Raw genomic sequence first — 26,292 nt, 5'->3', positions numbered from 1 at the left:
AGCTTGGAATTATTTGCATCTCATTGATCATCTCTAGTCCTCACCAACCCCGAGACGTTCATTTGGAATGTTTTCCTTTTATCATTAACGCAGCTGGTGGCTGTACCACCGGTAACACCCAAACATGTAGCAACATGATCTGCAACAACGCTAACTGCTGCATATGAGGGGTGGGAAATTGCATGCTTACTCAGGCGTCCATCTGTGCCCATCACTGTATGACGGTATGGTGCAATGCATTATGAATGATTCTGTTTAATCCGAGCATCTGATTATGGAAGCAAGTACAATTCTGAGACCTCCCATAGAGACTTTAGCTTTATTTTTTTCAAGGCATTTGTTCTGTTGAAGAATAAGTGATTTGTCTTTCAGAAATGAGTCCCGTGGACGTGTGCGGAATAAAGTCTTAGAAGTCCTTTCCTTTGCACTGAGCACCAATAAACAATTTTATGAGGTTAGTCTTGGTGGATGTCTTGTGACACATTGTGAGGTTTACTGAAGTCCTTAGCGGACTCCTTGTTTCAATAGTTTAGCCTTACATAGATTATCAGTTCACTTTTTGATGGTGAAGTGCCCTTTGTGTCAGACAGTAGGAGAATTCTTCTGGCGAAGTGAATTCTTGCATTCTTATGCTGGGCATACATGGTTAGTTTTTTATTATCAATCAATCCGCTGATGGCTCGATTGATAACATCCGACGTGTCCGATGACCCGCCGGATCGATTCCGTGCTCGATACCGGCGGGCAGGACAAAAGAAAAAACGAAGCACAGATAAGGAAGCCGCCTGCGGGTACAAGCAGGATCGATCTGGCCGCAAGCGGGGATGCGCCGCAATCTATCGTGCGGCTCGATACATTGTACAAAACTTCTGTCCTGTTTTACCAGGTAGCAGAAAACTTCCTTCCATTCAATATGTCCAAGGAACCCCTTACTCTTCTCTCCTCATTGTATAATTGTACCGCTTAAAGTTCTGACCAACCCTCCAAACTTGGGCCTCATGTTTTACCCATCCTTACACACACTTTACCGTATTTTTTGGCATGCAAGATACTCAAATATAAGACGCGCCTAGGTTTAGGGCAGTGACCAGGGAAAAAATATACTAAACCTTCTGCGTCCATTGCCCAGGAGCATCTTGTAGATGTTCTCCCCCAATTGTTTCCCCTTTGTACCTCATATTTCCTCTAGTCTCCCATTCTGTCCCCCCCCCCCCCCCCCCGCTTCCCCTGAATAAATGAAGGCAGAGGCAGCACATCTCGCCTAATCTGTCAGAACCCATAGTGATCAGATTTCTCCTCTTTCTTTCTCTTTCTCTCTCTCTCTCCCCCCCCCCCCCCCCCCCCCCTCTCTCCTTAGTGCCAGCTCTTGCTATTTGCGTCTTCAGCAGAAGCCTGCACTAGGGGAGCTGTACGGGAGAGGAGAGCTCTCTGATCCTGAAGACTGGGAGGAGGGTCAGGCAATGCATACACAATCGGGTAGAGAAGAGTAAGGGAGTAAATGACAGCAGCATTGGCTTCAAAATACACATTTAAAATGGAGAATCCTAAGGATTGTCTTTTTTTTTTTTTTTTTTTTTTCTATAGGAATATCACTAAAATCAAAACGTGGACCTTGCAATACATATGTTATGCAAGTATTTATCTGCTTATAAATGTTTTTTTTTGTTTTATTTTCTGAGATAATATGGCTGACAGCTCCTCTTTAAAGCAAATGGAAGGTGCGAGATGTGGAAGTATCCTGCTCTACTTTTTTTTTTTTTTTTCATACTTCCTTGGTTACTGACCCAGAATGGGTTTGTAGATGAGGTTTTCTGGTTCCTCCACCACCAGCTCCATACCCATCTGTTCCGGGTGACTCTTAGAAGCAGCTATCACATTCTCTTAGCTGCTTATGTACCTCTTAGTTCAGGTTTGCACACGCACAGAGTTACCATTTCATTACTAAGCAACTCTCTTGAGTTACATTTATCACCGAATGTCACGTGATGAAGCTCCAATCAGCGAGCTCAACCTTAAGAAGGCCTTTAACTGCCCCAGTGTCATTCTCCTCTCTGCTGATTGGAAGTGGGTTACTGTTCAGATTGTTGAAAGCAAAGCTGTAGTTTCTTTGTGAGGGCTGTTTTCTTACATGTGGATGTGGCTGTACTGCACTTTACTGTGCATCTCTGTGAAGCTATGTTTATACTAGCTGTAACTCTGCTTGATGTCTCCCCTATCTGATCCCCTCTTTCTCTGCTTACAGGAGGAGCTCATAGAGAAGGTGGTGGCCAGTCAGCTGGCACAGATCCCGGAGGATAAGGATCATCAGGTGCGGAAACTGGCCACTCAGTTCCTAGTGGACTTGGCGGAATGTTGTCACTCCTGCCACTTCAGCAGTTTGATGGATATCATTGAGCGGGTAAGCCTAGTGTGACATTGTCAGTTCTGTGTTATGCAATTAGAATCCATTCAGACTCTTCCCTATATTTCTTATGCTTGATAGTGAAGCCCGATTCACACTGGCACAGATGGAAAACTGATCCATGGAGCGGATCACTTTTTAAGGGCATCAGTTTTCCATCCCTGACCCTCCGTTCCACGTGTGGTCCATTTTACACGTCTATCAATCCGGAAAAATCGCTACAGATCCAAGCTTGTGGTCCAAACAAACATTCGAATGGACCAATGTTAATTGAACCATTGGTTAACATTGGATCCGTTCTTTTGTTACGATCCATTAAAACTTTAATTTTTAATTTTTTTTAATTTTTTTTGTGTTTGGCCAATGTGAACAGGGCTTAAATGGGAGTTTCTAATGTGCTCTGTCCTGACAGTTCTTAATTGGCCCATTTAAGTCACGTGTTTAAAACGTGACCTGGCTCACCAGGGACAGAGCAGGAGAGTATTCCCTCCCTCTTTGGGAAACTATGGGCACATTGATAGTCCTCACCCTTGGGGCTCGTTCACACTTGAGCGGGAATCGCGCGATTCCCGCTCAGCGCAAAATTAGTCCATGTAAGCCTATAGCAGTGTTCTCACTGCCGCGTTTGTGGTTATAGTTAACTGCAAACGCGTAACATGCAGCGTTTTGCTGGCGATTTGCGCTTGCGATTAGTATGCATAGCACCGCTAATCTCGATTGCTCCCAAAACGCAACAGTCCAGTGATTATTTTTTTTTTTTTTAAAAATCACTCCCGCAAAACGCTAGTGGTAATCGCCGGCGTTTTGAGGTGTGAATGGGGCCTTAGTGGTTACCCTTGCTGACTGCAAGGTCTTGTATGGCCCACATCTAAAAGGTGGGGATACTTATTCTAAAGATGCAAAACTAGCCTAGTATTAATGCACCTTTCTAAATAGCACTGCTTGCCTTTTTTTCCATTAAAATGCAAACCATTCACATTTTACAAAACAATTTTTTTTCTTAATTCAGTTAAACAGGAAAAAATACTCTTCTAATGATAACCACAGAAAAACTGTTCAATGGTAAGGTTAAGTTCAGAGAAAACAGGAGGGGGTAGGTCAAAGAGCTGGGGAGTGCAACAGTAGCCAGAGCCAGGAAAAAGATGGTAGACTGCTGGCAGAGCACACTCCCCGCAGTCTAGAGCTTTTGATCTACAGTGTAAAAAGGGAATTCATTTCACATTTTACCACTTTGATAATTGGGCTTGCATTTATTTATTTTATTTGTAGGTTGCCACCCGTTCCCTTGCTCTTCCACCAGACTGCAGAGACCTGTCCAGTTTAGAAGATGTGAAGACCTCAGTGCTGGGGCTTATGGTCATCCTGCAGGTGGGTATTGGTGGTTCCTCTCCAGACTCATGTAGCATTGTTGAGGTTGGGGAGGAACGATTCTGTAAGTACTGACTTGAACTCTTCTTTGTTTACAGACGAAGCTGTACATCCTCCCCGCCAGTCACGCTGTGCGTGTGTATGAGATGCTGGTTAACCACATCCAGCTGCACTACATAAACCAATACAACACTCCCACTGCCAATAGTATCCGCTTGCAGGTCAGTAATACCTTCATACGTCTCCAATGCATAGTACTACTAAGGAAAAACCCTCAGAGCCCAGGGCTGAGATGCCCTTATGTGGTTGAAATGATGTGGGCATTTCATCAGTTAGTAGGTTTGACTATATTAGCTACACCCATTTCATTAGGTAATGTATAGTGACTGCACACTCGCAACACCGCTTCCAGTCGACGTGCCCGGCCAACGATCCAGCAGCACTCAGGATCAGCAGACAATATGGCAAAGAAGAAGCCGGTGCCGGCTTCTTCTTTGCCCTACACCCATTTCATGAAATGCAGACACCCATACAATCCCCTTAGGTTACTTAGATCATACAGTTTTTCAGGGTTTTGGTGCCAAAAGTTGGGCGATCTGTACATAAACAGTAGAACCTCAGTCAATCCAATCAAAATGATGGGATCAGCCAGAAGAAGTGTATGGCCAGCCTTCGTTTCTGATGCTTGTGAAGTGGCAACCTTTAAGGGCAGGATCACAGAATGCTGTAGGTTCTTGCATGTGGAAATCTGTCCTCAGCTGCAGCTCTCACTAAACTATGTCTGAAAGAAACCCAGGAACACATGAATAGGGGTGATCAATGTGATCAAATATTTCAAAATTCATGTAGGGTTATGCAATTTTGTATGCAAATAAATGCGGCTTGAAAGTGAACCTATCCGTTTAAACCAGCCTTTCTCAACCTTTCTACCATGGAGGAACCCTGTATATAACTCAAGGAACCCCTGCAAACAATTTTTTTGGTCTCGAGGAACCCCTGCATTTATTTTGCAGGAGGCATGGTCTTTAAAAGTATGCGTGGCTGTTTATTTCACTACCCCCTATTACAGTGCCACTTATTATACCGTCTCCTGTTGCCCTAATTTAGTGCTTCTTGTTATAGTACCACCTATTATAGTGTGCTCTATTATACTTCCCCCATGATAGGGGAAAATGCCAAGGAACCCCTGCAGAGTACTCAAGGAACCCTGGTTGAGAAAGCCTGGTTTAAACCATGGTGGAACTTGATTGGTCCATTTACATGCTGCATAAATTTGCATACAAATTTACATAATCCTGCATAAACATGGAAATATTTGCATCTCATTGATCATCCCTACACATAAAGGTGAATTTGCTTTCTTTGACCTGCACACAAACCGGAAGCTCCCAATATGCAATACTAAGCATCAGTTGGAGCGGTGTACAGCACACAGTCATGGTATTCTAGAGCACGGAAAAAGGATTCTCTGGAGTGATGAATCCACCTCAACATCTGGCAGTCTGATCAGTGCAAACTGTAAAGCTTAGTGGTGGAGGAATAATGGCCTGGGGGTGTTTTTGGTGTGTGCTAGACATTTTTCCATTGAAGCAATATTTTATTTTGAATCAAGTTACTCAGTACTGTAGTAATAAACAATACTTTAAACCTATATAGACTAAGTCCTACTTACAAATGACTCAAATTACGTTTCATACAAACTTATTTCCATGTACAAAATATGCACTGCTGTTTGCTTTTACGGGTTTTGTTGTTGTGTCACAGTATTGTTGTTAATTAAAAGCACATTGAAATGACTATTATACGTACAAATAATTTATCCACATTTCACAATATATAATACATAACTCGACTTACAAATTTAGTTAACAAACCTCACCCCTGAATGCAACCTTGTTTGTAAGTAGTGGAGGGACCTCCTGTATATGGAATGAGGCAAACAAATAAAACATCTGCACAAAGAAAATTTTACATGTATTTAAAGAAAAGAGGGCAAGACCAGTGTTAGGCCCGGTTCACATTAGCGTTTTTTGCGGAGCTGGTTGTACTGATCCGGCCATCAGGATCAGGAAAAACTGTCAGTTTTTACAGCCAGTGTGCTGTAAACTGTTAGTTTTCTATTTGTTACTATGTAGCTGCAAAACCTTCCGTTTCCATTCCGTTGAGCAAAACGGTCCGGAAATTAAGGGCCTGCAGCATTTTTTGTCCGTTCAGAGGAACGGACCAAGGAACCGTACAGCCGGTTCCGTTGGCAAATGCAGATGTGAACCGGGACTTAAGGTTGTAGGGGCCAGGAAAGGAAGCATAAAGGTAACTTTTGATAACCATTTTGAGCACTTTTTAAAACTATTCAGATTTGAGTTATAATGTAATGTTTAGTCTTATTGAAGCAGAGGCAATTTTTACTAATTCTGCTTTAAAGGAAACCTAAAGGTACAGTAAGGTCCCCAGTTAAACTTGCCTAGGGCTTCTCCCAGCCCCCTGTCATCGTACCTCGCTGTCTTTCCAGTCTTCTCCCTTCAGCTGCTCCTCAACCCCCCCCCCCCCCCCTCCCCCCCGGAAGCTGCATGTGAGGACTCTGGCCTCAATCGCAATCCCATAACCGGGAGCGTTTTGTGCTTGCGCAGTTCAAAAAAATAGCACAACTGTGCATGCGCTGAATGCTCCTAGTGACTGGAGCTCGATCAAGGTGCCCGCGGCCTAGGTCTGCGCATGTGTGCACGCGACGGGCTGTATAGGCCAGATTTCAGAGGAGCACAGCCGCTGAAGGGAGAAAAGCGGAGAGAGCCACAGGGACAAGAATGACTACAGGGGGGCTAGGAGAAGCCCTAAGTTAGTTAAAGAAACCTAAAGTGACAGTAAGTTCTCTAGTTTAACAGTAGTTTGTCATCTGTGACAAAAGAATTGCAATTCTTACTTTATTTTTTTTCTTTTTCTCCTCCTAACATAAAAGGTTTTTGACTTTTTCTTGCACATGCGGGTTGACAGTTTGAAGCGTATTGGACTGCCCAACACAGATGGGGTCATGAGGTACAGCGTATACTGCGTGTCCGAGACTGCGTAAGTAGCTACAATACATACTCAACCTTTTGCACACTCATATGCATCAGCTGCCCTGCTTTCTTAATGTGCTATTTACAATATCTTTAGAAACCAGTCAGCTTTTAATATTAGGGAGTAGGGTTAGATTTTTCCACACATAGCTCTGCTCAGAATGTCTGTGAAGACCTAGCAGCAGGAGACAAGTAATGCCCCCATATTGCTGCTTCTTCCAACCAGCAAGTCAGTAAGTTTTTAACTCTTACGAACAAATATGGACTTGTGTGCCAGTGTAGTGACACGTGGAGCTTTTTTTTCAGTGTGATACCCAGAGTTCTGATTTAATGTTCCTGATGGAGTGAGCATAGTTTTCTTTGAATAACTGATTCTCTCTGTAGCAGTTTGGAACTTTTTGGTTTGAATCTTGCCTTTCTTTAAAACATACATGTCAAACTCTGGCCATCAGATTTAGCCCGCAAGTGGTTTCCCCACTTTGCATTATGTCTGGCCCACTCTTGCCACACAAGGGAAGCTCTATTGGAGGTGAAGCCCGAGAACACCGGGAAAGCCATATTGAGGAGGGAAGGGGAAAGACTCCAGGGAACTTTATAGGGGAGGGAGATGGAACACTAGACACCAGGGAACTGTTTGGGGTTTCACTGGGGGAGCATTAGATAGCAGAGACCTGTATAGGGGAGGGCCACTAGACACCAGGGTACTGTATAGTTGAGGGAGGACGGCCACTAGATACCAGGGAACTGTATAGAGGAGAGAGGAAAGCCACTAGACACCAGGGAACTGTATAAGGTATGGGGGGGCACTAGACAACAAGGAACTGTATATGGGAGGGCCGCTAGATGCCAGTGAAGTGTATAGGGGAGGGGGCACATTAGAGACCAGAAAACTTTATAAGGCAGGGAGGTGGCCACTAGATATTGAAGTTGGCCCGCGATTAGGTCGCAGTGTTCAATTTCAACCCACTTTGTATAATTGTTTGGCAACACTGCTGTTCAGATTTATTAATGTCAAGACTTTTTGTATATATCACATTGGTCACCTTGCTTCTATCTACAGAGAATGCTTCATGTACTGCATAGCCTATTGCAAAGCAAAGTGAGTATTCGGTTTGTGAGTTTTTAGGCACAGGTGATTTCTGGTCTAGGGTGGCACTTCTGTGTTTATCTAATTACACATGTGGGCGATGGGGAGTATTTGGGCTATTAACTGGGCAGTCTTTATTTTTACATAGAGCACTAAAAGGTACAGGTGTTTTGGGGGGCTTTTTTCTTGAAAAATATTGGTATTGGACTATCCAGGCCATGCTAAATTAGAGCATAACTTGTTTATAACTGATACATGTCAATAGGGATAAGCTCCACAAGTCAGAATCCGAGTGAAAGGAGGCTCTACACTTGCAGGCAGTGGGGTTAATTTTCCTTTGTCGCTGGCTGTACTTGCTGCGCTCCTCATCTCATTCCATCACTCCAATACTTCCTCCTTCAACACTGGAGGGAGAAGAAGGTGTCGGAGTTACGTGGAACGCGACATGTAGGGATGAGCTCAGGATGAAATCCGAATGAGTTTCAATTGGATTTCCTCCAGATAATTAATGCAGCTAAACGGGTGGGTGAGGGGAGTTAAACTTACCCAGCAGCCATCTTCTTTCATCCGTCCCACGGTACCTCCCATGCTGTGTTCCAAGTTATTGTCACGTGACTACACACACTTCTTCCTTCCAGGTTGAAGGAGAAAGTGTTTGTAGCCACGTGACGCTGCTTGGAACGCAGCATGGGAGGTACCGTGGGACAGATGAAAGAAGATGGCTGCTGGGTAAGTTTAACCCCCTCACCCACCCGCTCAGCTGCATTAATTATCTGGAGGAAATCCAAATCAAACTCATTTGGATTTCATCCAGATTTAACCCGGAGCTCATCACTAGCGACCCGGAGCGCAGCGGCCAGAGGCAGGGAATAGGAGTTGACCTCCACGGCCCACAAGTGTAAAGCCTCCATTTCATGTGGAATTTTGATTCCGAATTGCAAAACTAGAATTTTCATACTAAAGTGCTCTGATCTTTTTTTAGGGTTGAGTCGGAAAAGAGGTCAGCAGACAAGAAGCCAGCTGGTACTCTGTCTCCACCTTCTGGGAGCCCCAGCCTCTCTGGGTGTCCTCGTATGGGCCACATTCCATTCTCCTTGGCCTTTGGGCTCTTTCTGCAATGCTTAAAGGAGGTATAGTAGCATAGCTGCTTATAGCAGATTCATACATATAATAATGTATGCTGCAGTCTGTTCCTAGAGTATAACTATTCTCTTCCCCCTTAGGAGACGGATTGGAAAGTTCTTAAACTGGTTCTGAATAAGCTACCTGAGTGCCTTCGCTATAAACTGCTCATCCTTACCTCTCCATGTGACATCGATCAGCTTTCTTCTATTCTATGTTTTATGGTAAGTGATCAGTGATTGATTATGCAGCGCTTAAAGGGGAATTCCAGTGGCATATATAGTAGCATGGAACCTGTGGCGATCAGAGACCTCTCCCTCACTGCTCCCCTAGTGCTGGCTTCTGCTGACATCATCATTTATAATTGGTAACTGTGGTTGTGCTACAATGCATGAAGTAGGGAAGTGGTGGTTTACCCACCTAAGCCTCAGCTACAGTTTATCTACGTCCTCTGTGACTTCATCTTAGCCACAGGGACGTAGATATGTCTTGTAGCAGTAGCACAGCTGATCCCCCAACCTACATCCATGTCGGGAGGGTTGGTGTGGACTGCGTAGGCACTGCCCAGCAACGCGCATCCTTGTACGCATGGCTGGGAGCCCTCTGCGCATGCCTACTGTGTAGTTGTGAAGTAGTGCGCATGCGCAGAGCGCTCCTGGGCGTGCGGGCACGCGCCGACCCTTCCGACCCGAAAGTAGGTTCGGGGGATTATTATACAGTAACTGAGGAGAACGGGGGAGCGGTAGGCATGAGGAGAGGATCCTACACATGTCTGCTCTCCAGTTTTTCAATTTTAAAGAGGCTCTATAACAATTTTCAGCCTTATTTCTTTTATCCTATAAGTTCCTATACCTTTTTCTAATGTGGTCTGTCTTACTGTAGCCTTTCCTAGTTGCATAGTGGCTGTATTATCTCTGTTATATAATCTAATCTTCTTTCCTTTGTCCGCTTTGTCGGCTCAGGCAGGAATGTGCTGCTCTGCTGTGATAGGTAGAAGTTATAGACACCCTCTCCACGCCCCCTCCAGCCTCTGTATGAGTCAGACTGAGCTGCTCTCAGCCTATCACATGCTGAGTAGAAGCCATGTTTTTTGTTTGTAAACACTGCCTAAAACTGGCAACTACAAGCCAGGATTGCAGCAGGGAGTGGCCGAAACAGCAAATAGGGCCCCAGGAGAACATAATGAATAGAATGGTATGCTTTTTATTGTAAGAATTTTAGAGTACAGATTCTCTTTAGTAAGCGCTAAGATGTCCTTTAACTCAAAAAGAATAGTGTTTTGTTTTGTGTAGTCAATCAGTAAAAATCTTCAGCTAATTATCTGTGGAGTGACTGATACTTGCAGGCAACACAAGACTGCCATATCTATACCATAATTTTGCTTTGTTCATGTCATTTGTGATGTTATAAGTCAGCTTTAAATAATTATTTCCTGTCATGCTAATGAAAATAATTGTCGATGTTCTCTCCAGTTCTCAGAACGGGTCACTTATGACGGCCTGCTGAATACGCCAGAAGGCTTCTCCCGCACTGACCTGCAGCTGCTTGTGATTCCTGTACTGACTGCGTTAACCATATACCACCCACATCTGGATATTGCTAGACAGGTATTTCTATTCTAGAGCTTTTCTCAGTGTCTGTAGCACAGAGCTAATCATGCATGGCCTATATTGCCGTGCATGAGCGGCGCGCTGTGGCCATGCTCATACATGAATGGGACCACTGCAAAAAAAATATTTGTTTTTAAATAAATATATTATACAGTGTATATATCTTTTTTTTTTTTTTTTTCTTTTTTTTTTTTTCCTGGGATAGTATGGCTGTGTCTGCTGCTTTAACTATCATGATCATGAGACCTCTGAACAATCCTGTTCCAGGAGGAATGCAGTCTCAATCAGTCAGTTTGCCCATCTTATTCTGATAGCGCCCAGGAAAGTTATCTTCACTATATCCTAGTGTGCCATCAGTGTGGTATGTATGAAAATAACTAAATTCACCTATTTAAACCAGGGCAGACCCCATAACCTTACCCATAGGGACAAGAAAACAGAGTTGGGCTTTTTCTTCTTTTTTTTTTTTTTTTTTTTTTTTTTTTACAGGAAGTCCTTTATTTTTGCATCCCTCTGACATAGAGAAATAAAAAATATCATGGAGCGCTTTAGATAACAACACTACATGGAATGGTATAATTTGGCACTTCTGCAGGGATTGGATGAGAGGGCTGGAGGGTGTTTTTCATGTGAAGCTACCCCATGTCACCTCACATTTATGCAGTTTGAAAATGGACCAATCAATTTAAACCCAGGTTTAAATTGATTGGTCCATTCTAAAACTGCATATATTTGCATAAAGATTTGTATCAACTCGGAAATATTTTTTTTGCATCTCATTGATCATCCCAGACTTCCAAAATATTGTATGCATTTTGTTGTTTTTTAAAATCAAATTGTGTTATATTAAAAAAAAAAAAAAAAAAAAAAAAAAAAGCAAGCATATGGGTGAAGAGTGAAAGCAGCGCAAATGAATGAATATAGGAAGAACTCCACATTTACTTGGAAATAAAATTATACCGTATACCTTATCCGCAAACTTTATTCCTAGAAAATAAGTTCCAACTTCTATTTAAGGTTCAGTACAAATAAAGTGAGAGGGATATGCACCTCTGGCAGCTGAGGGCCCAGGAGTGCTCTGGCGGGCTAAGGGGTGGCAGCGTGCGACGTGGTGTGCTTGTAACGTGCACGACGCCACCCCCAGCCATGATGTAGCGGCCGCGCCGCCTCTTTCCTCCCCTGCATCCCTATTTTCCAGCGGCCGGCAGCAAAACGTGATGAGATGTGTTCTACAGCTGCCGGCCGCAACATTTAATGAGACGAGGCCGCGATCTACCGAGAAGGCTGTCGCGATCGACCTATTGGGCAGCCCTGCTCTAGATATGTACAGACTGCAATAAAGATGGACACATTTGACTGTTACTCATATTGGTTATGAGCAAATATTAAATAGTATTCATTATTTGTCACGCTGTGTTCGCAACGGTCACATTGCATATTGTTAATTTGTAGACTGTCAGTTTTGAAATTCGACATTATTGTGCTGCTTTTATTATTTATTTATTTTTTTACATTGTGATTTAAAAAAAAAAAAAAAAAACGCATTACAAATGCTTGTCTCCATTCTCTTTTTTTGCAGAAGGAATTGATTCGCTGTTTGGAGGGCGGCCTCATCTACCGATGTGCTAAGGAGTGTGTGGTTGCGTTATCTATGTGCATGGTGGAGATGCCATGCATCCTGTTCAAATCCCTCCCACTTCTCATTGTGAAACTTACTCACATTTCCGCTACGGTCTCCATGGCCATCCCCATGCTGGAATTCCTGTCCAGTGAGTTATTTTCCTTAACTTCACTCAGTCATGAGTTATTCCTGCCAGTTGTGACCATCGGGAGGGGTTTTGTGGCAGATGAGGATAGAGGTGTGCAGCATAGAGGCAACTCGGAGGCATCTAAAGTGAGAGGAACATGGAGGCTGGGGTCATATTGGGTACTAGATAAACTATATTTTTTTTTTTTTATAGTGGTCCTTCAAGCTAACGACATCCCTTTTACCATTCCACTAGTGGTATAAGATTTATCCCCCTGTATTGACCTCTATAGGAGGGTGGTAGATGGGCAGTTTTGCCGCGTCTATTCCACGGCCTCCTCAAGTAGTGGTGAGTGGTCACTTGTACATCTTCTCTCCCCCCCACCCCCCATCCTCCCAATCTTACGCCTGCCTTCTACATAGGCGCAGTGATGATTATATTACCACTTCTGGAAACAAATTCGTTAAAGGTTTTGGTATTATTTATGACTTTATTCATGTAAATTCATGGGAAGGAGTGGGGAAGGGCTACAAATATTTGGCAGAACAGGAGCCTTAACTGAAAGCAAACAAGCTACTTTCTTACAACAGTAGATGTTGTCAGCGCTTCCAAATGCAGGCTGCACCCGAGTTGACCAGATGCATAGATGTGCATAGCCCAAAACATGGGCAGATTACACAACTTGCATTCAAAACGGATGCAGCTTCCAAAACAGTTTGCATGAAGATTGTTCGGTACTAGAGTCTTCCATGGCGATGACATGCTTTCATGGAAGAGACCTAACCACTAGCTAATAACTCAAGCATAGTATGAACCTGAGGCTGCTAGCCATAAATGGTCTACACATTTTCTAAAGAACAGAAAAAAATTGACAGTTCTTCTAATCAGGCTGCAACTGAAATGAAACAAACAGAAGTGTGCAAAGCCCCCCAGAGACTTAAATTACACACCTTGAATACAAATCAGATACAAAACTATGCACTTAACCCTAATCTATATAGATGAATGCAAAGTGATGCACATGGATGCAGCTAGCCATAAGTAGGCTTAGATTTTTGTACAACTGGAGATATTGTCAGCGCTTCCAAATGCAGACTGCACCCAAGTTGATAAGCTGCACAGATGTGCAAAGCCAAAAAACACGTGCAGATTACATAACTTGCATTCAGAACAGATGCAGCAAATGTGGGGCATTCGCTTCCAAAACAGTTTGCGCACAGATTGTTCAGTACTCGACTCTTCCGTGGCGATGATGTGCCCTCACGGAAGAAACCTAACCACTAGTTACTTTCTTAATCTTTAAAGGGAATCTAAACTGAGAAGGATGTGGGTGTTTCCTTTTAAACAATACCAGTTGCCTGGCAGTCCAGCTTATCTCTTTGCTTGCAGTATTGGCTAAATCAAAGACCTGAAACAAGCATGCAGCTAATCCAGTCTGAGTTCAGTCAGAGCACCTGATCTGCATGCTTGTTCAGGGGCTGTGGCTGAAAGCATTAGAGATACAGGATCAGCAGGAGAGTCAGGCAACTGGTATTATTTTAAAAGGAAAAATCCATATCCTTCTCAGTTTAGGTTCCCTTTAATGCTGCTCTACTAAAAGCCAAAGTCATTGTCTTCACCTCTTAAAAAGACTTACAATGCTTATTGGTATGAAAGGTCTTATTCTGTAAAAGGTCCTATTCTCTCAGCAGGCTTAGAAGTGGTGGATGTATGCATTTATGGTAAGGGCCCCAAAGTTTGTAGTTTTGATCATATACATCTACGTTAGTTGTAGTTAAAGGTTCACGTTTTAATAAGTGACCATTGTCTGTGTGGTTTACTTTCAGTATGTGCATTTTCTGCTCCATTAACTACTCAATTTGTCTTCTAGCTCTGGTCCGGTTACCACATCTTTTTGGAAACTTTGCTGAGACACAGTATGCCAGTGTGTTTGCCATTTCACTTCCCTACACCAATCCATCAAGGTGGGGACCTGTCTATAGTTTTTTCTTTATACAAGAAAATTACTTTAGTTGCACTTGCGTGTATTTGCTGATTACTTGCTGAGTATCTGTGATTGATAAGAGCATAATTTTCTTGCCTGTGCACTCCTAACCATCTCATGTACTGAGGCTCGTTGGAAGGTGAAATGGTGTATTCTGACTTCTCAGATCAAGCTGCCTTCTGAGATCTAACGAAAAGTGTTAACCCTTAGACTGCCGCGGATATCTAAAGGCATTTTAGTACAAAACTACTTCCTCCTGCAGCTGACTTCTATAGGCCATCCCCCCCCCCCCCCCCCCCCATATTCCTGTTACACGAATGCCTAAAAGGCATCTAGTACAAAGTTTTGGCTCAGTGCCAACTTTCTACATCCCTTAAAGTGTACCTAAGATAAAAACTGTCCCAGGCACCATACTTGAGGCTTCCTTAAGCACCCTTGATGCTGCTCGGTCCCTTGCTGTCTTCCCAGGTGGCTCCTGTGCCCCACTGCATGGGTCGATAGCCTGGCCGAGTCACGCTTTGTCGCGCATGCACAGCCCTGTCGCGCACCTGTAGCGGTCTGCGCCTAAGCAGAAACTACTGCGCAGGCCATGCGCGACTGGGCCAGGCTACCAGGTCATGTAGCGGTGGACAGGAGCCACCCGGGGAAGACGGCAAGTAACTGAGCAGCCTTAAGGGGGCTTAAAGAGAACCCGAGGTGGGGATCTTAGAGTTAAATCTATACACAGAGGCTGGGTCTGGCTATAGTGCCCAGCCTCTGTTGCTATTTTAATCTTTCCTAAATCCCCCCTGCGCTCCGCTCTCCCCCCATAAATTACAGCCGCGCTGTTGACACTGAGCGTGTTGCAGCAGGCTCTGTTAACCATTCTAGTGCCACTCACGCTGCTCACCCGCCTCCTGCAGAGCGCCGATCCCCGCCCACATCCCTTCCCTCGCCACTGATTGGAGGGAAGGGACGTGGGCAGGGACCGGCTCTGCAGGAGGCGGGGGGAGCGGCGTGAGTGGCACTAGAAAGGTAAACAGAGCCCGACAGCGCGGCTGTCATTTATGGGCTAGAACGGAGCGCAGGGGGGATTTACGGGGGATTAAACTAGCAACAGAGGCTGGGCACTATAGCCAGACCCAGCCTCTGTGTATAGATTTAATTCTAAGATTCCCACCTCGGGTTCTCTTTAAGAAAGCCCAAGATAAGTATGGAACCTGAGAGTTTTCATCTCAGGCTCCCTTTAAATTATGCAAAGAATTGTAAGCTGATGTAAAATTATGCAAATGTTACTGCAAATCTATCCAGCTTGAAAATGGACCAATTAAATGCTTTCACTACAAGGTTTGAACTGTCAATTTTATAATAGATTTTCATAATTTGGCATAATTCTATAGCAAATTTGCATAATTCTCAACCACCTCCTGACTGTGGAAATTGGAATATGTAGACTTGTGCAAGACATTTAATAAGCACAATACAAACCTATATGTGGCTTTTTCTAAATAATAGCTGGCAGTCTAAGGGCTAGCAAAACTGGGTGGAATAGAGGTTACAAACTTTCAGCCAGCTGTCTCCCATCATTTTTTTTTTCCAGCCGGGTGGCATGAAAAAGTAGGGGGGTGGGGTGCGATAGAGGAATGAAAGGCTGGCACGACATAGCATAGGAGGAGGATTTGAGTTGACAGCCCGGGCGCTCACCAAAATTTGTGATTAGTGCTAAAAAAAAAAAAACCTATGGAGAACACTGCTTTAAGCCTCCCCCCCCCCCCCCCCCCCCTCCTTTTCTTGTGACAGGGTTTCTACAAAGGAACAGGTACACTTGAAAAAAAAAAATACAGTGATATTAAAGGTTTTCTCTTTGGTTCGTTTTTTTCCTCAAGGTATAATCAGCATATTGTGTTCTTGGCCCACCATGTAATTGCCATGTGGTTTGTGCGATGCCGGTTGTCGCTGAGAAAAGACTTTGTGCCTTACATTACAAAGGTGAGTTCCTCCCTCTACCCCGTGGGAATTGCCGTGTTTACGCAAAAGCCAGATTACCCACAATTCTTTCTGCTCTCCAGGGCTTGCGATCCAATGTCCTCCAAAGCTTTGATGACACTCCAGAGAGAGGCAGCTTCAGAGCGCGCAGCACCAGCCTGAATGAGCGGCCCAGAACGTATGCCATGTCTTTTTATGCCCTCAGTGTATAACACTTTTTTTTTCAGGATAACCTAAGAACTTGATTTTTCTCCCAGGGGTCGAGGGCTGTTTTACGAGCCGTAGTGTATAGTATAGTATGGGGAATTTGACATGTATCAGCCAATTACTGGCTACAAACAGATTTTAGTGAGTTTGGGGTTTTTTAATTACTTCTAGGAATTCTCCTGAAGGTTTGTCTTTTTTTTTTTTTTTTTTTTTTTTTTTTTTTTTTTTTTTTTTTTTTTTAGCTTCAAGGTAGAAACAATGAGAGGACAAAGAGCCTCTCAAGAGTACTGTATATTCTGAGTTGGCCTGAATGTTCAGATTTAAAAAAAAACGTGTGTGTGTGTGTGCTATTCTTACTAAAGATTTTCCTTGACTTCCTGTGCTGGGACCAGCATGTCACTTTGTGGCCTTAGTGTGAGATCTTGTAGTCTCATAGACAGGTAACGAGACAGCAGTACAAACTTGTTACGCATTCCAGCTCCTGCTCACTCTGCAACAAATGTTTTATTTTGTTGCTACCTCTGATTCTCTTTACTAGTACTTGCACACTTTACAGTATATAGCGCATGATGTCAAGTAGCACTTTATGTACACAACCAGTAAAATTGTTGTGTGCTAGGGCCCTTTCCCACTAGCCCTATTTTGCCAATTGCAACAGCACCGCAATTAACTTACCCAATGCATCCACCTTACCCAATGTGTCTGCACTCCATTCGCATTCCATGTCACTCCCATGCTTCCTTCTTCAACCCGGAAGAAGGAAGCATGAGACGCAAATGAAGCGCATTGTCGAAGGCGGACGCATTGGCTAACACCCATCGGCTGCGGGCAGCCCGATCTCATTTAAATTTCGATTCTGAGAAGTTACATACTCGTAGCTACTCTGTATTATAACCACTATTCAGAACATAGCCAAATCGTGTTAGTGGAAATGGAAGGAAACTAAATCCCATCACAGCGCAATTTGGCATGCAATCTTATTTCCTAGTGGACCAGGGCCCGTATTATTCAGTTTTATCACAATGTTGCGAAAATGGCCACATGTCCTATCTGTGGAGGAGACTTGAACCTCACAATTGGTAATTGTATTGCCCCAACAGGAAACTACTGTCTCTATGAATGGGTGACACTACAAGGCAGCACAACCAATCAGTGGGCTTTTGAACTTAAAAAAATGTGAAAGCTTTGAGAATTTGCATTGTATAATTTTGGGTTTAGTTAACCTTTTAAAAAGAAACGGTGACCAAGGATTGAACTTCATCTGTTCAGTAGCTGATACCCCCTTTCCCATGAGAAATCTTTTTCCTTTTCACAAACGGATCATCAGAGGGCTCTGTATGGCTGATATTGTGGTGAAACCCCTCCCACAGTGTGAGCGTGATGTCAGGACCATGGACTGACATCACACTGTGGGAGCCTTGTTGCATTGTGGGAAATAACAGCTGTTTCCAACTGCCAAAAAAGCCAGCAGCAGCTACTTCCACTGACCTTACCTTCCAGCAGTAAAAATGTCACCGTGTGATAAATGTCAATGTAAATCGGGGAGAGGAGAGATTTTACAATGGGTAAACACTGACTAAATCATTCATACATAATTATTGTAAAAATGAAGCACTTTTGTTCATTTTATTTTCACTGGAGTTCCTCTTCCCTCAACTTCATAAGCAAAGCAAAAATCCATGATCTTTCCTTTTCAGCTTGAAATATCATCTTAACCATAAATCATTGCTGAGCTCGCTGAAATGTAAATGTTAATTACTACCATGAGAATTTGTGTCCTGACGTATTTTCTTAATGGTTACATATTTACTTGTTAGTTTTGTTTTTTTTATCATTTTTTGTTTTTACTGCAAATTAACCTTCCATCCTGTACTGTTTGATTTATCTTTTATTTATGACTTTTTTTTTTCCATTCTCAGTGCTGTTTATTGTCCTTATTTCTCATCTCACCATATACTTACAGCAGAAATGAAGTCAAGAAAAAAAACCAGCTCAGCATATGGATAAGTGTCATTAATAATATATAAAGGCTAGTAGTTAGTGTAGTTAGAAATAGTGTAAGCTGCATCTATCACTGACCTCTGAACAATATTAGTACAAGACAAATCACATTTATATCGCGCTTTTCTCCTGGCGGACTCAAAGCGCCAGAGCAGCAGCCACTAGGGCGCGCTCTATAGGCCGTAGCAGTGTTAGGGAGACTTGCCTTAGGTCTCCTACTGAATAGGTGCTGGCTTACTGAACAGGCAGAGCCGAGATTCGAACCCTGGTCTCCCATGTCAGAGGCAGAGCCCTTAACCATTACACCATACTACAAACCCTTCTTTTATTTTATTTTTTTGCCACCTCAGAGACTCTGTAACAAAATGTTCGGCCTTATTTCTTCTATCCTATAAGTTCCTATACCTGTTCTATGTGGTCTGTCTTACTGCAGCCTTTCCTAGTTGCACAGTGGATGTATTATCTCTGTTATGTAATCGAATCTTCTTTGCTGGCTTTGTCAGCTCAGGCAGGAAGGTGGTGCTCTGCTGTAATGGGATAGAAGTTATGCAAACCCTCTCCATGCCCCCTGCAAGCTCTGTATGAGTCAGACAGAGCTTCTCTGAGCCTGTCACATGCTGGTTAGAAGCCATGTTTTTTAGTTTGTAAACACTGCCTAAAACTGGCAATTACAAGCCAGGATCTCAGCAGGGAGTGGCAGAAATAGCAAAGAGGGGCCCAGGAGTACATAATTAATAGAATGGTATGCTTTTTATTGTAAGATGTTTAGAGTACAGATTCTCAAGAACACTTGAAGAAATACTTCCCCAATTAGCAGTAGTGCTGTACGTCCTCATAAACCTCAACTAGACTTCCTGAGACCTGGCCCTAGCCCAACACAGTTCATGTAGAAATGACCTGACCTGTTTCCCAGAATTTCACACAATAGTCAACTGTTCCTTGCAAGCAGGGAGGCTTCCAGTCTTTCTGAAGGAAACCATTTTGTTTCAGAAAGCCCTCACTGGACCCAATCCCTATAAGCAGCTACAAACCAATCTCCACAAGGCATTTTTGATTTCTATGCAGGTTGTCAGTAGAACCACCACAACCTGCAATGTTAATTGCAGCTATGGTGTGCCAGGGTGCTAAGATTCAGCACATGCAATAGATTGAGTGCAACTAACTAAGCGACTATTGGAAGTGTCAGTGCGATGGTAAGACGATCGGTAAGCATCAGTGAGGTTAGTGCAGGTTTAGTGGCAGCTAGGCACAGTGTTATTAGGAGGGCTAGTGTTAGGTGTAGCAGTAATAGAAGTGGCTAGTGCTAGGTATAGCGATAGAAGGGCTAGTGTTGTGTGTAGTGGTAGTAGGAGGGCTATTGTTCGGTGTAGTAGTAGTAGTAGTAGTAGTAAGATGGCTAATGTTGGATGTGGCAGGTGTTGAACCTGGAGAACCACATCCATGCCAGTGTTTAGGATGGACCAAGGAGAGGAATGTGTTCTACCTAATGGACCACACCTTTCCTGATTCAGACCATCAGTTAATTTGAGCTGTGTCAAAAATGTGTGAAGGCCCTCGAAGGACCGGTTTGACATTCCTGATGTAGTGGTAGTAGGAGGACTGGTGTCCGGTGTAATGGTACTAGAATGGGCTAGTGTTAAGTATAACAATAGTAGTAGGGCTAGTGTTGGGTGTAGTGATATGAGGGATGGTGTAGTTTTAGTAGGAGGGCTAGATCCTTCAGGGGTTTCAGATCCTTCCTGACTAGCATAACTCCACAGGTATCCTTGGGACCTTTCCTATCCACCCCTATGCTACCAAGATCACATCACTGCTAGATAATTATAATGCTGTCTACACGGGCCTTCCAAATAAGGACCTGCACTACCCATATTCAGTAGAGAATGCTATCAGGCTGCTAACAAACCATCACTGCCATTGGCACTCCACATACTTTTTGCATACTTTTTGATCCCCCGCTGATTACCTATAGAAGGAGAATCCTCTTTACGGCTAGCCTGCTAACATTCAGATCCTTACGCAACTTAAAAAGCCTTGGCTGAACAAGTGTCTGGAGACTGAGTTGAACTATATGCTTGTCTAGAGGTGCTGTTTCAGAATATACTTGAAGGTTATGAGGCTCAAAATACAATGGATGTGGTGTGTAAAGTTTCCAAAGGAGGGTTTAATCTCATAAGAAGTCATGGGTACAAGAATGTGAAGAAACGTGTGGGATATTGATATGGAATGCTTTGTAACTGAGACTTATGGCTAGAACTGGATTCTCTGAGTGTCTATAAACCAGGCATGGGATTGGCAAGAGAGGGCATCATCAGAGCTGACTGTGATGTGCCCATAGGGCTCAGAAGGCATTGGAGAGATGGCAGTAGGCCTGCAGAGAAATATGTTACTGTAAGCAAGACTGAGGGCTTGAACAAACCTTTTCATGACTTAGGGCTGGTTCAGACGGGCGTTTTTGTGGCATTTAACGCAGCGTTTCAGACGCAGCGTTTTTTGGGATCTACTGCCATCCCATGCAAGTGAATGGGAGCGTTTAGAGCTGGCTTTTACAGGCTTTCATGAAAGCCTGGCAGTAGATCCCAGCGTTGCGTCTAGTCTCAAAAGCAACATGCTGCTTTCAGAGGCAGTAAACGCGAGGCAACAATAGCAGAGACCAGAACTGCTAGCCTTGAACGCTTTTCAAAAGCTTTCAAAAGCTAGCTTTTAAACGCTGGCGTTTAAACGCTGGCGTTTGAACGCAATGCCAAGCAAAAGCTCAGCAGACGCCCGTGTGAACCAGCCCTTAATCTGAATGGGAAAAAGGTTAGTGAAAGCAGCGAATCGAGTGTGCAGAGTGGACTAAACGGCAGAAACACAATACTGATACATGTTGGTCTATATGTACAGATTACTGTTAATCTGTATTTGTAAACAATAGCCATCTGGAGGCTATCCTACTGCATTCAGCCTATAGTGCTGCATGACTTCTCTATAGTGCTGATCCTCCAGTCACTGGTCCTACACAGCTTATTTGCAGTGTCCACAAAAGTGCAATTTTAAAATTGAAACTTTAAATTACATTACATTAGTGTTAGTAGTTTGCTGGGTTGTTTTCTTGACTTTGGTTCTGTTTTAACTTACAAGACACCTGTGATTATTTGTCTGGATGAAGCCAATACTAACCTTCAAACCCTGATTTTTAGGGAGACCTTAGTTGTTAGACCTAAACGGTATGTTCCATCCTTGTCCCTCTACACTGGGTTATGTCATCATGGTGCTGCTGCTTTTGGGCAATATCTATATGTGGTAGTCTGTCTCAGAGGTTCCAGTCTAACTACACTACAGATGTCTGATCGCCTCCAGCAAAGACCATCAAGCTTTCTTGGATGCTGAATGTGAATGGAGCAGTTGGCCTTTACTTTAATTGCCTTCAGTTTTGTCAGATTAACTTTTTTAGAAACTTGTATAGCTTTATGTATTCTAAAGCACCAACCCCAACACACCCCCACCCGAAATGCACATACACCTTTCTGCCCTCCATTACAGTCCTCTCCTTTATAGTGCTTCCACAGTTTATCTCCCCTCCATTTTAGCAGCCACTGTTACAACCCACTCCATTTTAGTTCTCTGTTATAGCCTCCATATTATAGTGCCCACTTTTGTAGATCCCACATTGTGCACCTATTGTAATGCTCTCCTGTTACAGGTCCCACCTTTAGATTACCTCTGGTCATTCTTCCCTTTTTAGCTTCCCCTACTAGTGCTGGCGCTATGTAGTGCCCCCCACCCCCTCACGCATACACACTAGTGCCTGCTGTTATGTCACGCGCGTACACACGCATACACACCTTCTGCTATAGTGCTCCTGATGTGTAGTCCTCGGTTATAGTGCCCCTTTTGTATAGTTGCCTTTATTAAATTGCCCCCGTTGTGTAGTCCATTACTGCACCTCCTATGATGTAATTCTCTCTACTATAGAGTCTTCTGTGGTGCAGTCCCTTTAGTTATAAGGCTCCTGATTGAGTATCCCCAGTGTGGTGGCCCCAGCAGCCCTGAAGAAATCTGCAGTGTGCTGTAAGTACTTTACCTATTCCAGGCCCTACTTGCTGCTGTCCTCACTCATATCTGCCCTAGCTTCTTACCAGGGCTGTGGAGTCAGTACAAAAATCTTTTAACTCTGACTCCACAGCCCTGCTTCTTACCATGCATGGTCTGTTCCCTTCCCAGACACGGAAGTTATACCAGGGCTGGGAAACAAGAGCTCACATGGTACAAGGCTTTGGAAGGGTTGTGGCATCGCCAGGCAAAGATAGATGGCAACACTTTCCAGCATGCTCCATGCATGTTTCTGCTGTAGGGGGAGATGGACGGAGACTAAGGGCACACCGACAACCCAGAGAATGGGCTTTTTATAATCCTCGGTGTATAGTATATAGCTGAAGATGTAATGATTGGGTACTCTGAGGTTAGTCTGTGATGTACACTGCCTTAGGTATTGCCCAGAAACAGCATGGTGACGTCTTTGGTCTAATCACAGGTGGATTTCCTCCCCCTTTCCTGCTTCTCCTATTGTGAACACTGACTGGTGCCCTAATGAGTGTCATGTGATTTTGATCCAATTTATATTGCTGTTTACTATACTCTGTACTTTAAAGGGGGTTGTCTTTTGGATTTTTTTATTCTCCTTTTCATCCTGTAAGGCCTAGTAGTGGTCAGTGGGCTGGACTCTGAGCTGAGACTGACCACAGCTGTGGGGCTTCGGAAGCTGTGACTGACTTTGCGTATAGCGGAGTAGGCATGGCACTTTTTGAACATAAATTCTGATAAATTGCAGTGTCCGCTCCTCCTCAAAGTGGAAACTCCTTAAAGGAAACCTGAAGCGAGAGCGATATGGAGGCTGCCATATTTCTCTATTTATTTCCTTTTATTCAACAGTTACCTGGCTGTCATGATCCTCTGCCTCAAATACTTTTTACCCTTTTACCCATAGAACCAGAACAGGCATGCAGATCAGATGTTTGACTGTTTTTTCCACATGCTTGTTTCTGGTGGGTGATACAGACACTGATGCATGAAAGACCAGCAGGATGCCAGGCAACTGGTATTGTTTAAAAGGAAATAAATATCGCAGCCTCCATATCACTTTCACGCCAGGTGTCCTTTGTCATTGCTTAGTTTCCAGAGCTCTACTTCAAAGGCTGGGGTCTGATTTGATTTCTACAAAAATGGTGAAAAGGAAGAAATGTCCAATTGATCAACTCCCTTTATACTGTTTTTTCCAGCATCAAAAAGAAACACTTGTGTTTTGGGACAGAACAGAGTCCATCCCACCAAATGAGATGTACAGATATCACATAATGTACCTAAACTCTGGATGTTGAAAAAACAGTTACTCTTGTAAAGTTTGCCCTTTATTAAGCATCAATACATTGAAGCGCGGATAGGTTTTGGTAGGTGCACAAAGAAAAGAAGGCCTGACAGCCGTTTTGTGCGCCTGCACTTCTATGAAAGCCAAAGCAGATGCACAAAACAGCTGTCAGGCCATTAGTGCCCACTTTTTGGCTAACTGATAAACCTAGCCTACCCTAACTCTAAAACCCTTTTAAAATGTCCTCCAATAAGTCTCCTATTGGCATAGGCGTCAGTTCACCCAAGGCTGCTCGATAAGAGAAAACCAGTCGGGAAAATGCCGCATTCGGTATGTTAGACTTTTGTGTACCAATTCACCAATATTTTCACAGGTGCGGTAGAAGTTCGGTAATTTAGGCTTCAATAGACAAAACTCAGTGCAGAGACAGCATTACAATAGTAAAAGGCATCCTGACATCCCTTTAAAGCCCCATCTACACGATGGGACATTGCAGCGATCCGGCGGCTCGATTATTTATTATTATTATTATTTAGTATTTATGTAGCGCCGACATATTACGCAGCGCTGTACAATGTATGTATATATATATATATATATATATAAGGTCCAATGGAGGTCAGCAGCTGTCACAGTGAACCCTCAATGGGTGGGTGTGCACGCAGCCAGGGGTGCCCAATCCCCTCTGGATTATAGAAAAAAGACGTAGGGTTGCAGCACACAGCTCTTTTTTATTTGGAGCAAAAAGCAAAAGGTACAAGCAAACAGTTTCGGTCGTCCCCGACCTTTCTCAATGCCAACACAAAATGAAGTGAATCAAATCAATATATACCTGACAGGCAGGAAGTGACATGCTAATGTGGGACGACGCCCAATAACAAGGAGGTAACATATGTAAATATGGGATCATGCCCAGTATACAACAAACAGTGTTAAATTTCACACTTAGCTTCAAAATAATCAAGTCCCATCCAGCATCAATGTCCCATCGTTCCTGATCCAATATAGTCGCATCATATAATCTGAAATTTACAGAAACAGATGGAGGTCAAAATCTTTGTTAAGACCCTCAGGGTGTAAACATTTCAATTTATGTATCCACATAACCTCCCTTTTCCTTAGGAGGAGAACTCTGTCCCCCCCACGTCTCGGTTTGGGTTGATGGTCAATGACCATAAACTTTAACTCAGTGTCTCTGTGGCCTGCATTGCGCCAATGTTTGGCTACTGGCAGCTCAGAGGTCTTGCTCCGCACAGAGCTCCTATGTTGTGAGATGCGATCTCGCACCTTCTGTGTGGTTTCACCCACATACAAAAGGCCACATGGGCAAATCAATAGATACACAACATAGGAGCTCTGGCAGGTAAGAAAGTGTCTTATCCTATAGTCTCCACCAAAGGTGGTGCCTTTAATGAGATGGGTACATTCACTGCAAGATAGGCAAGGATAACAACCCACACGTTTGATGCCAGTAAGTGAAGTGGTGTCTTTAAGAGGAAAAGACAAGTCCGCTCTGACCAATTTACTGCCCACAGTCGCATTGCGCCTATAGGCAGGAATCGGTGGAGAGCGGAATTCGGGAATCTCTGGATAAGCACTACTTAGAATGTGCCAATGTTTTTTGATGCAAGAAAGTACTCTATAGGACAATCCATGGTACTGGCACACAAAAGGTAATCTAGGACCCAGATCACGCTTTTGGTCAGTCACAGACTCAATAGGATCCAAGATCCTTTGCAATCCGTTCTGTATTAGTGTGGTAGGATATCCCCGCTGTGAGAGTTTTCCCACCATCTGCTGTCTTCTGTGCTCAATAATGTTAGCATCCGACACAATGCGGTTAACCCTAAGTAATTGGCTCCTGGTGACCGAGCGGAAAACAGCAGGTGGGTGGAAGCTCTCATAGCGGAGAAGTTGGTTACGGTCAGTGGGCTTTTGGAAAAAATCTGAGACCAAAGCAGCATTCTGAACTCTAATCGTAGTATCGAGGAAATTGATCTCCAATGAATCATATGTCAAATCAAATTTGATATACTCATGTGACCGATTAAGGTCATCGTGAAAGGTCAGCAGGGATCCAATGTCGCCCCGCCAAACGGCAAAAATGTCGTCAATGTAGCGCCACCACGCACGACAGTGTGTGTTAAACGCCACATTGTTATAGACATACATATTTTCAAACTGATGCATGAATGCACCTGCAAACGACGGGGCGACATTGGATCCCATAGCTGTACCCCGTCTTTGGAGAAAAAAGTCCTCTTTAAACAAGAAATAGTTGTTGTCAAGAACAAAGTGGAGAAGAGTCTCAAAAAAATCAACTTGTCGTTCAGTGTACTCTCCACTAGTTCTGACAAGGTCAATACAGGCCTTGATCCCCTCACCCTGTGGGATCGATG

General features: G+C 43.6%; 1 protein-coding gene across 1 annotated transcript in view; it reads left to right on the top strand.

Moving 5' to 3' along the window:
• TSC2 (TSC complex subunit 2) overlaps positions 1-26,292 on the top strand; it is a 130,146-nt gene that overhangs the window by 34,224 nt on the left and 69,630 nt on the right. The window contains exons 14-25 of the mRNA XM_068247295.1: positions 373-454; positions 2,243-2,398; positions 3,671-3,769; positions 3,868-3,990; positions 6,723-6,829; positions 8,892-9,039; positions 9,133-9,255; positions 10,504-10,638; positions 12,221-12,410; positions 14,260-14,353; positions 16,239-16,341; positions 16,422-16,516. Of these exons, the coding sequence (XP_068103396.1) occupies positions 373-454; positions 2,243-2,398; positions 3,671-3,769; positions 3,868-3,990; positions 6,723-6,829; positions 8,892-9,039; positions 9,133-9,255; positions 10,504-10,638; positions 12,221-12,410; positions 14,260-14,353; positions 16,239-16,341; positions 16,422-16,516 (1,455 nt within the window). The remainder of the gene's footprint in view (positions 1-372; positions 455-2,242; positions 2,399-3,670; positions 3,770-3,867; positions 3,991-6,722; positions 6,830-8,891; positions 9,040-9,132; positions 9,256-10,503; positions 10,639-12,220; positions 12,411-14,259; positions 14,354-16,238; positions 16,342-16,421; positions 16,517-26,292) is intronic.

Source organism: Hyperolius riggenbachi, chromosome 7, assembly GCF_040937935.1.
Source record: "Hyperolius riggenbachi isolate aHypRig1 chromosome 7, aHypRig1.pri, whole genome shotgun sequence".
Taxonomy (NCBI): domain Eukaryota; kingdom Metazoa; phylum Chordata; class Amphibia; order Anura; family Hyperoliidae; genus Hyperolius; species Hyperolius riggenbachi.
This window is presented reverse-complemented; position numbering and strand designations above follow the sequence as displayed.